The sequence below is a fragment of the Anoplophora glabripennis genome, unplaced genomic scaffold (assembly GCF_000390285.2).
Source record: "Anoplophora glabripennis isolate ALB-LARVAE unplaced genomic scaffold, Agla_2.0 scaffold938, whole genome shotgun sequence".
Classification (NCBI taxonomy): domain Eukaryota; kingdom Metazoa; phylum Arthropoda; class Insecta; order Coleoptera; family Cerambycidae; genus Anoplophora; species Anoplophora glabripennis.
This window is the reverse complement of record NW_019417018.1, coordinates 51,550-61,755: the sequence shown is the minus strand read 5'-3', so window position 1 is coordinate 61,755 and position 10,206 is coordinate 51,550. Positions and strand designations below refer to the sequence as shown.

Sequence of the window (10,206 nt, the reverse complement as noted above, 5' to 3'; positions counted from 1 at the left end):
TAAAAATATTGTACAGAGTGCGTTCGATATAAAAGCCATTTTTCTTACAGATGACTGAAAGTAACAGTCACAAATCTAATTTCTAAATCACGATTTGTATATATTTTCCGTGCAATAAAAGGCAAATACCGAAAATTATTTATCACAGGATTTATTCTGATAAATTAGCAACCCTTTTGCACTATAAATGTATTTTTTCTGGTTAAATTTGCTGCCTCTCAAAATTATTTGGGTGTACCTACATTTTTTTCGCTGCCGCTTCCGATTTATAGGTGTACAGACCATTAAGAAGGAAAGCAAAAAACAAACGAAGGTCAAATATTTTAGCCTATTTTGGCAATATCGAAAAATTTGTGTGCATTTTTTTTTACAATGTTAACGACCCGTACACTTGTAAATCGTGACATACTTTACAATAAAATTAAAAATAACTTTAGCAATAGTCAAGTTTGTTCAAACTACTCACAGAAGTCAACCTCCTACCTACACGCCCGTGAAAAAATACAAAGAAAACATTTAACGACACATATACATACTATAAATGTTAGTTCAAAAATTTTATCTATAAGGTATATACATTTTTGTTACTGAAAAACATATAGATGCAACAGAAGATCACGTGCAAAATATACAGGTAGTTCGCCACATTCATTTCAATGGTTTCTAAAAGAAAATGGTGCTGAATGACATCGTTGAAGTGATATTTCTGGTGCACCTTACGATTCTTAAATGTTAAATACAGGGTATCCTGTAAGAGTCTACTAACTTCTCGAGAGCATATAGGGGAGATCGTAGTAACATTTTGACTTCCTACAATTTAATAACGTTCTTTCTTAGGGAGATATCGTGATCCAAATGCAACCTAGAATTTCGTTTTGGGTTCTAACTTTTAAAACACCTTGTATAATTTGGTAATATTTTGACGTAGTGCCCATAACTCATTTATTTTGATAATATTAATAGTTTTCGAGATAAATCAGTTTTTGAAACAATAGTAAAATTAGTACAAAGTTTAATTTTTTACAAATTATTTGCCCATGTCACACGCGTTTTGAACTAACACCTGAATAACCGAGGATTGTAAATTGGCGTATTTCGGCAAATTGCGGTTTATATCCAGTGACACCTTGTTTAGCATGTATTTAGCAAGTGTCCCAAATGAGCTACATGCACGATTGTGAACTTTTGCTGAGAATAACATTGAACTATAACCGGTTTTTTACCATTTTTGGATTTTTGTTCGTTTTTTGGATTAAAGGCCTTTTATTTTGTTTTCATTTTTTCTTTGTTGGGTGCAGGTCGCTGCCATAGATATCGTTTGTTTATTTATTCTAGATTTAATTTTTTTTTTTTTGGTTAGCGTACTTCATTTCTTTCTTTGCTTGCTTTCGGTTTTGTTTTGTGTTGTAACTAATGTATATATTTATTGTATATTTTTTTTTTTGGCTAGGCTGGTTGATTCAGTATCAGACTTGATCGAACCAGTGTTTTTCTCTGTACATATCATTTTATGTCGCCTTAGTTTGTATTCGCCTTTTATAGTATTGATGTGGATTTCGGAAAAAGAAACGTTCATTTCTTCAAGATAATCTGATGTTATTGCGACTAGAGAACATAATTTAAGTGTCCGAAAACTCTCAGAAAACTTTTAGCCCAGTAAATGAAAAAAATTTTGTACAAAAATTCGTTTCAGATTGAAACTTGGTTTAATCGTTAGTTTAGGCAGAAATAAATAATATTTCTCAAAAAGTATTGGTTTAAAACAACAAAATCATTGTTTAAACAATGATTATAAAGTAAAAACTACCAAAAATTGAGTTTTTTAGCTGTATTAAAAAGCGCTCTCCAACGGGAGTTTTTGCTTTTATATTTATAGGTTTTTTTATACATATAGGTTTTCAAAAAAGGCTTAATTTGAGACCTGCTAAATTAAAATCCATTAACAATTTGTTTAAATAATTGGAAAAAAACAGCAAAATTTGAATTTGCTATAAATAGAAGAAAAGAGCATAAATCGTCTATAAACTGCAGTAAAAGTTGTATTTTGTTACACTTAAGAAACCCTGAGAATTTGGAAAAAAAATATTTATTTGTTTACGAGTTTTTGCATTTGTTTATTAGAAATTTTCAAAATTTTCAAGTTCAACAAAGCGTTTGTTAGCGTTATAGTAAAGGGCCTTATGAGGGCTCATTTGTTTCGTCTCGACTTATATTTTCAAGATATGCAATTGGAAATTGTAATTTCATAGGCTAACCTTCTCAAAACGGTGTATAAACAAAATAAATAGTGTAATTTGTTTATAAGGTTTTTCGTTAATAACTTTGCGAAAAATGAATATTTTTTAGAGCCTCTGTCATATTCGTAATCCTCATAATTTTTCACTAATTTAAAAAAAAATTGTTCTAGAACCATTTTTAGCCGAGATAGCGTTTTTTTTTTTTTAATTTCATAACTTGTTTATTTATAAACATCAAGACTTGAAATTTCGGGAATAAATCAATCAACCCTTAAACTTCATATAACGGTTAAAGATATCGAAAAAAATGCATTTTATAGTAATTTTTAACCTTTTAAAAAACGTGCTCGAATACATTTACACCTTGAACGTAGTGAGGGAAATAAGACAGAAACGTTCCGAGACCAAATCTTAACTGCCAGAAAATTTTGCGATATCTCCGGTAATTGTGGACCAATTTTAACGTTTTATCACATGCACATGAAAATAATAACAACTGCACAGTCCATTTTGCAATAATTAATTATTAATTTGTTATAAATTTTTTTTCGCATTTTTTAGAGAAATAATTTTTCACAATGGTACCAATAAATAATTTTATTAAAAAACAATATTTTTATGTAGAAGTATGTATTGAAAATATATTGTTTTCAGTGGCAATGCGATAAAATCAGTAACAGACTTGATCAAACCAGTGTTTTTCTCTACTGCATACCATTTTATATTTTTTGAACGGGAAGAGATATTGAAAAACTGTTTTAATGAAACTTGTTGAGAAAAATTAGAATTCTCGTATGTTGCAAGAAAATGTGTGAAACTGAGAAAATTAATTTGGATATCACATTCCTTAGGACGCAAAAATTACCAAGATGAACTCATTCTTCCATTCCCATCCCATTTTTTCATTTTTACAAACCGATTTGCCTCGGAAACTGTTTATCGACATAATAATAATAATAAATTTACAGAAAACATATTGTATCTAAAAACAATATTTTACTTTTTATATATTGTTTTATTTTATATGGTGGTTTATTAGAATTCGAAACTAAATTACTGGGCTGCCCTTTGGACTGCGACATGTCCCTTCGGAGAAACAGGAAAAAAAATTATAGAAAGTCCCAGTGTTATTTTGACCTCCAAACGCTTTTGAGATTTGCAAATACTTAACGGACGTCCTGCGTATAAGTGCATACGTGACTGAATGATTTTTAGTTGATATATTGTCGATAACAAAGTTAGGCGAGTTAGGCCTATCATAACTATAGAATTTACTCGATTCTATTCCAATCGAAGTCCCTAGTTCCCACGTAATCTAAATGTATTTGTTCATTCTTGCTTATTAAATACTACAAATATGATTCACATCTCATACAGCCAGTTATTCCCCGAAAAAAATACAAACTCGCTACTAGCTACCACTTCTTCAGCTCCCTCAAACACCGAATTACTGAGTCAATTCACCCAAATAGAATTCCGAAACGAACACGTCTTCACCTTTTCCCCTCGACGGGCCTTGTGCTCGAAGCTGCGTTTTCTTCAGAGTCTTGCAGCTCCTCGTCTAATTGTTCATGTTCGTCTTTCTCGCTGACGGCGCCGCTTGTAGAAGCGCTAACCGAATTCATACTGTAATCGTTAAATTTCTCTAATTCCACGTTGATCTCGGGAAGGGAGGCGTAACGGTTCGATAGAGCGTTCGCGGACAACTCTTCAAAAGTTAAGTTGAGCTCGGCCCCAACACCCGGCTCTCTGGGTCGGTTTAACAAGTCGTTCTCGCACTTGTGGCCCTGCCTTTTCATGTGGATCTCGTTCGATATTTGTTCCAGGTTCTTTAAGGTTTGGGCGTAGAAACTCTTTGCCCTGTTAATATCTTTTTTGATGGACTCTATCCGACTTTTTTGAGTATTTAATTGGTCCTGGCAGACGGTTTTTTCCTCAAAGTACGGTCTGGATTTGGTTATAAACTTCTGCAGCTTTTCCTCATGGTGTTTAAGTTTCTCGTCTAATTCTTTAAAGACCTTTGCCCGCTTTTGGTGTTCCCGTTCGCTATCGGCTTTTTGATTTTCTGCTTCCATTACCTGAAACGGTTTACAAGTCTTAAAAATCGCACAAAAATGCTTACTAATCTAATATATTTGAAATATTTCCTAAAATAATTACAGTTTTTAATAAAATATATTTGTTACTACTTTTTTAAAGCACTGTGTTTAGTTTGTGAATCTGTGGCAATGACCTCTGACATAGTTAAAATAAACTTATTAATCCATCTGATGAGATATGACAAGCCACTAAGCAAGCAAAAAACAAACAGCCGAGTTAATTCAGTGAAATCTAAAGGTCAAATATTAAGATAGTAATTTACATTTCAGGTTCATTTACCTTCATTGTTGCATGATTAAGCATTTCTTGCCAGGCGTTATCAAACTGCCACTCATGCTGATGTGTTAAAAAACGTTGTTCCGCTAAAGCAACTGTTTCTTTAGCCGCCGCATGTATACCTGCACAGTACAGAATAACTATGACATGTAAGATAATCCAAAGTGCATTATATCTTACCATGTGCCTTTTTGTACAAGGCAGCTGCCTCCTGACATTCCTGCTGCGCCTTTTTAGCTTCCTCTAACAATTCGTAATAGGGTCTTGCTTTTTCGATGCAGCTGCCTAATTTTTTTGAGAGCAATTTTAGTCTTCTCGTAGATTCATTTAGAAGCATACGAAATGTAGTGTTAGCTTCCTACAATTATTTACATACACATACTGTTTAACTATCAAATAATTAAACTTACGTCATAATCAATTTCCAGTTTGTTTATTTCATCGGTAGTTGTATTTAATTTTTCCAGCTCAATTTGTATCCGAGGGTCCAAATCACTACTTTCTCCACCAGATTCATCCATATCTAATTTAAACTAGTTTTATTCAACTGTAGAAATAATCTTCATGGAATATTAACAACAAAGACACAATTTTAATCATATTACACCTTTGTACTTGACGACTCTTCCATGAAGATCTATGACCTATTTAAAAAGTTCTCCCCATCAAAACATACTTGTATATGTTTTTTTTTTTTTTTCACCTAAATTACATGAAAACACTCGATTTATTAAAACTATCCTGAATATGTACTTGAGATTCTATTATTGTACAATGACGCATTTGCTTGTGACATGTAATTTGCATTTTCCATTGAGAAACAATAAACAAATTTCGCATGAAAATTACACACTTTCTAAAAAATGTTTATTTGTAGCTATTATTCATCGCTTAATAAAATTATTGCATAAACTTTCTGAATATTTTGTTTCGCTAATATACTAAATTTTAATGGAAAATTTGAAACATAACAAAAACAATACTTAATTCCTAACCTATATAAGCTAATTTGTCAAGTCAATTGTCAAAAAATAATAAATTTATACCAATTTATTACGCAGCATCTTTTTGTTTTTATACCGAAAGGACAAAATACCTAACTGTTGTAAGAAATTCCATAATATCAAATTCTGCTATTTCTTAAATAATTTTGATATCCATGATCCAGGTAACTAATAACTATAAATCTAAAAATCTAAATTTAAACATATTTTTTTAGACAGGAATATGTACTGTTAGGATTTATGTGATAGTTTATATGATATTTCGGTTTTAATTCTTTATAAGCAGTAAAATGTATGGTTCGAAACCTGTTATGTTTTGTGGTTGCTAAGATAAGATCGATTTCTTTTTACATTAAGCAATTACCCCAGAGAAGTTAATATTAAGAAATTTTGCGTTCTCAATTTTCATGCTACTTAATTTTTTAAATTCAAACTAGTGAGAATTTTCAAGGGCATTTATGTTTGACTATGGACTATGTAGTAATCATAATTCATAATAACCGTAATACATACAATCTATAATCATCACAAATTAAATAATACGTTATACGTTAATACGTAACGTAATAAATATAATTAACCTTATACATGTCCTTAATATCGTATTTTGGACAAATATTACCTTTTACTTTTTAATGCCTGATTTTCACAATGGAGAAGCAGGCTAAAGTTAAATCTAGAAGGAAATATATCAATCCTGTTTTTCACCTACAGACAAAGGCTGAAGATGAGAAATTTATTACAAAAGACGTTATAAAAAATGTAAGAAAAACGGGACAGCTTAATTTATTTGGTCGTCATTTATCTTCAGGTAAGTTAATTGACTTTCCCACTGAATATTAACATTTATGTAATTGTAGTCCCAGAAGGAATTTTTACCATGTACGAACTAACCGATGGCATTGCTGTAAATGTAGATTTTAATCGGGCATCTAAAGATGATGAGGAAGTGTGGTGGAATATGAAACCATTAACAAATTTAGATCTAAGCTCAAACGTTCTAACAAATATTCCTGAAAAGATTAGCATGTTCCAAGATTTAACCGTTTTAAATGTAAGAATATTTCCTCAAATATTTTATAGACAGTGACTATTTTAAACTGTTTCTGCTGAAGGTGTTGTATTATTTTTTTCTATCGACAGTCTGTAGTGGCTAAGAGATGTTTGAAACAGTCTAAAATATAAAATAATAGGTATTTTTATTTAAATACTCATGAAATTAATTTATTTGTAGTTGCAAGATAATAATTTAACCACCTTACCTCCAGAACTGGGTAATCTAACGAAATTAACAAAACTTTCTATTAATCATAACAAAATTAACAACTTACCGAAAGAATTTTACAAATTAACAGAACTTAAAAATCTTTCCATAAGTGATAACTGTTTAGACAATGTCTCAAAAGACATTGCGGATTTGGTAATGCTGGAAAAACTGGTAAAGTAACCCTTTTATTATAAGTGAAAGTAGTTAGCGGCTAAATAATGGCATGTAGATAATTTTTTTGTGAATATTGATTACTTAATTATTGTAATTGTATCAGTGTAAGGAATAACTGGTAAAATTGGTTTTATTAAAGTTGCATGTTAAAGCCCGTTTAGGAAATTTTCTATTCCAGGATATATCGAACAACGCGATACCAAAGTTACCTTCTGGTATTGGATTCCTGGTACGACTCATTGACTTAAATGTAGCAAACAACAAACTTACGGACGTACCGCCAGATATTGTAAATTTGAGAAGTACGATTAACAATTACTTTCTGGCTGTTCAAAGTGTAAATAAATGTGTATGAATTTTAGATTTATTAAAATTGGACATCAGCCATAATAGCATTAAACATTTACCCGATATGGGCGAATTACGGAAATTACAATTGCTTTATGCACAACACAATGATATTGAAGAAATTCCAGAGTTTCTAGGTTGTGGGCAGGTCGAAGAAGTCTATTTTGGAAACAATTTTATAAAGGTAAAATGTTTTTTTTCGAACAGTTTCGAAAATGCTTAAAATTTTACTTTAAACATAATAATTTGGTCTTGACTTTTGCAAAATACAATGAATTATATTTAAATTTGGTACAGGGGAGATTTTGCGAATGCTAGTTCGATCAGTTCTTGAATTTACTGTTTTCTTTTTTCAAAACTTCTCGTACATTTTTAAGGATATCCCTATAGAGTTTTGTGAAAACTTGGTACATTTAAAAGTCTTGGAACTGCGAGACAACCAGATAGAGCTCGTTCCGAACGAGATAACAAATCTAGCACATCTTACGAAGCTGGATTTAACTAATAACGACATATCAGAGTGAGTAATTAATTATTAAGGGGTATCAAATTGAAATTATACGCTTCGTTACCACCATTAGGTTACCGAATACTATTGGCTTGATGCCGCACTTACAATCGTTGAAAATAGAAGGTAATAAGTTGAAGCAGATCCGTCCGGATATCATACATACGGGGACTAACAGGATTTTGAGGCACCTGAGAGAAAAAATAAGCGACGAAGAGATGCAGGGTATTTGCGGGAAAAATCTTGTGAGTACGCCGGGCGACAACGTTTTCCCAGACAGGTAACAAGAAAAAATTAAGTAATACCGATGTGTTTGGAAACGTATATTTGTAGGTATTCGATGAGGAACGGAAATATCTTAAATTTAGCTTTGAAGAATTTATCGGATGTGCCCGACTCGTGCTTCGAGGAAGCCAAAGAGGCGAAAGTAACTATCGTAGATCTGTGTAAAAATAAATTTACCAAAGTGCCTGAGGGGTCAGTAATTCGACTCTTTAATAACATTATTATCCATTTAATTTCTTTGCAGGCTAGTTCTAGTTGCGGGTTATTTAACGGAATTAAATTTATCCGTCAACCAGCTGAAGGAACTTCCCGACTTTGTCAAGGACTGTAAGAAGCTGAAATTTTGCGATTTTAGTAAAAATTTACTCTCGACTCTACCGTCGAGTTTCGTGGACATGGTATCGTTGAGAGAACTGATACTTTGCAACAATAAGTAATTTTAATAATAGTCGTTGATTTTAGAAATTGCAGTTGTTTAATTGCAGGTTAACGAACGTACCAGACTGCGTATACGGCATGGTCGGGTTGGAAATTTTGTTACTGAATGACAATGGCATCGAGGAAATAAATGTAGAAGGTTTAAAAAAGTTGAAAAGGCTCGCCAGTTTAAATCTGTGTAACAATAACATTCACCACGTGCCGCCAGAGCTCGGGAATATGACTCAGTTAAGGTAGACAGACGATAATTTTACTTTTTATTTCAGGTGCAATAATTGTTCCTCTGAGCAGTCACTCATCATGGAAGTTTCGTTTTTTTTCTCACATTTTGTAAAATAACACAGCGCTTCTCCAATTACACAAAATCAGTTCAAAAAATTTATAGGAATCCTTTATCTAAGAGCTTAATATTTTTTAATTTTTCACTTTATACTTTTGGGAACGGCACGTTCTGTTGTACAAATCTTGTAATTTTCTATTGACGTGTACGATTTCAAATATTTCAGAAGTCTGGAGCTAAAAGGGAACCCTTTTAGACAACCGAGATATGCTATTTTGGAACAAGGGACCGACTCCATCTTAGCCTATTTGAGAGACAAAATTCCACTGTAAACCAACTTTTATATATATTTTGCATGGCTTTCAATAATTTTTTTTTTATTTGGTGGCAGGATTGTGATATTTTCCGTACTACACAGGAAAAGGAAATACTCTCTCTGTTTGCTTGCTTCTAATTTATGGTAGCTTCTCTTGAAATCACTACATAATTTACTTTTTGGGTATGTTGTATTCCTTTTAATTTGTACATATAGGGATTTTTTTTACATTTGTATATAGTGTAGATAATTTGTATAGTTGTCAGTATTAATATAGTGCCATTAATAAATTTACTTGTCTTTTTATTAAGTGGAGGAACCTTATATACAGGGTGATTTTTGTGTACTTTCTAATGACAAAAAAAGAGGGCATTTTTTAGATTATTTTAAGGAAAAAAGTTCCTGTGAACAAAGACTGCTAATTTTTGAGATACGAGACATAAAAGATTTCAAGAATATACACACATATTTGAAAAAAAAATGATTATTTTGACAAATGGCGGAAATATTACGACATACCGTAATTAAAAACCGCAAACTTTCGTGCCACTAAGTGTTTTAAAATTTTGATAAGTCCGTTTGGTTCCAAATTGTATCTCGAAGAAAGCTCCCTTTCATCACTAAATGTTCTTAATTTTTTTTTAATCTGGACCTGTTTTCAATTTATTGTACTATTTAAATTAGGCTGAAAAGGTAAGAACTTGTTTTTGAGTTGAAATTGAAATATTTTTTCTCATGTTTATTTTAAAAACTTTAAGCCTTTGTATGGGATCCCTTAAAATTATGTTAAGGCACATATTACAATTAAGAATCAACACCTCTATTATAAGACATAGAACTACCATGTACATTTGAACTACTTCGTGGAATTCTAAGGAAATACACCCATTTATAAAATCTCAAAAATCAGACTCAAAAGTGGATAAATGACTACAATACAAACTGATGATAATCAGGCTTCAATATATGTAGA

General features: G+C 31.6%; 2 protein-coding genes across 4 annotated transcripts; one reads left to right on the top strand and one right to left on the bottom strand.

Moving 5' to 3' along the window:
* Positions 1–2,861: 2,861 nt before the first annotated feature.
* Positions 2,862–5,611, bottom strand: LOC108915481 (SH3 domain-binding protein 5 homolog). Its single transcript, XM_018721520.1, has 4 exons — positions 5,024–5,611; positions 4,794–4,971; positions 4,617–4,735; positions 2,862–4,315 (listed from the first exon to the last, which is right to left on the bottom strand). The coding sequence occupies exons 1-4, from the start codon at positions 5,132–5,134 to the stop codon at positions 3,731–3,733; spliced, it is 993 nt and encodes a 330-aa protein (XP_018577036.1). The 5' UTR covers positions 5,135–5,611; the 3' UTR covers positions 2,862–3,730.
* Positions 5,612–6,135: 524 nt separating this feature from the next.
* On the top strand, positions 6,136–9,527 carry LOC108915474 (leucine-rich repeat-containing protein 40). 3 transcript variants are annotated; one of them, XM_018721511.1, is made up of 11 exons: positions 6,136–6,428; positions 6,478–6,671; positions 6,852–7,055; positions 7,237–7,360; positions 7,421–7,590; positions 7,784–7,926; positions 7,988–8,194; positions 8,248–8,391; positions 8,444–8,632; positions 8,685–8,870; positions 9,147–9,527. In XM_018721511.1, the coding sequence occupies exons 1-11, from the start codon at positions 6,269–6,271 to the stop codon at positions 9,247–9,249; spliced, it is 1,824 nt and encodes a 607-aa protein (XP_018577027.1). In that variant the 5' UTR covers positions 6,136–6,268; the 3' UTR covers positions 9,250–9,527. The 3 variants fall into 3 exon arrangements, with proteins under 3 accessions (XP_018577027.1, XP_018577026.1, XP_018577028.1); XM_018721510.2 differs by having other exon boundaries at positions 6,138–6,428; positions 9,144–9,527; XM_018721512.2 differs by lacking the exon at positions 6,852–7,055 and having other exon boundaries at positions 6,139–6,428; positions 9,144–9,527.
* The last annotated feature ends 679 nt before the right edge of the window (positions 9,528–10,206 follow it).

Coding starts and splice junctions, on each gene's coding strand:
- LOC108915481 (XM_018721520.1), bottom strand. CDS start 5,134: ATGGATGAATCTGGTGGAGAAAGTAGTGATTTGGACCCTCGGATACAA. Junction 4,972..5,023: donor AACTGGAAATTGATTATGAC/GTAAGTTTAATT, acceptor AAATAATTGTAG/GAAGCTAACACTACATTTCG. Junction 4,316..4,616: donor TTAATCATGCAACAATGAAG/GTAAATGAACCT, acceptor AAACCGTTTCAG/GTAATGGAAGCAGAAAATCA.
- LOC108915474 (XM_018721510.2), top strand. CDS start 6,269: ATGGAGAAGCAGGCTAAAGTTAAATCTAGAAGGAAATATATCAATCCT. Junction 7,591..7,783: donor TTGGAAACAATTTTATAAAG/GTAAAATGTTTT, acceptor TACATTTTTAAG/GATATCCCTATAGAGTTTTG. Junction 7,927..7,987: donor ACTAATAACGACATATCAGA/GTGAGTAATTAA, acceptor TACCACCATTAG/GTTACCGAATACTATTGGCT.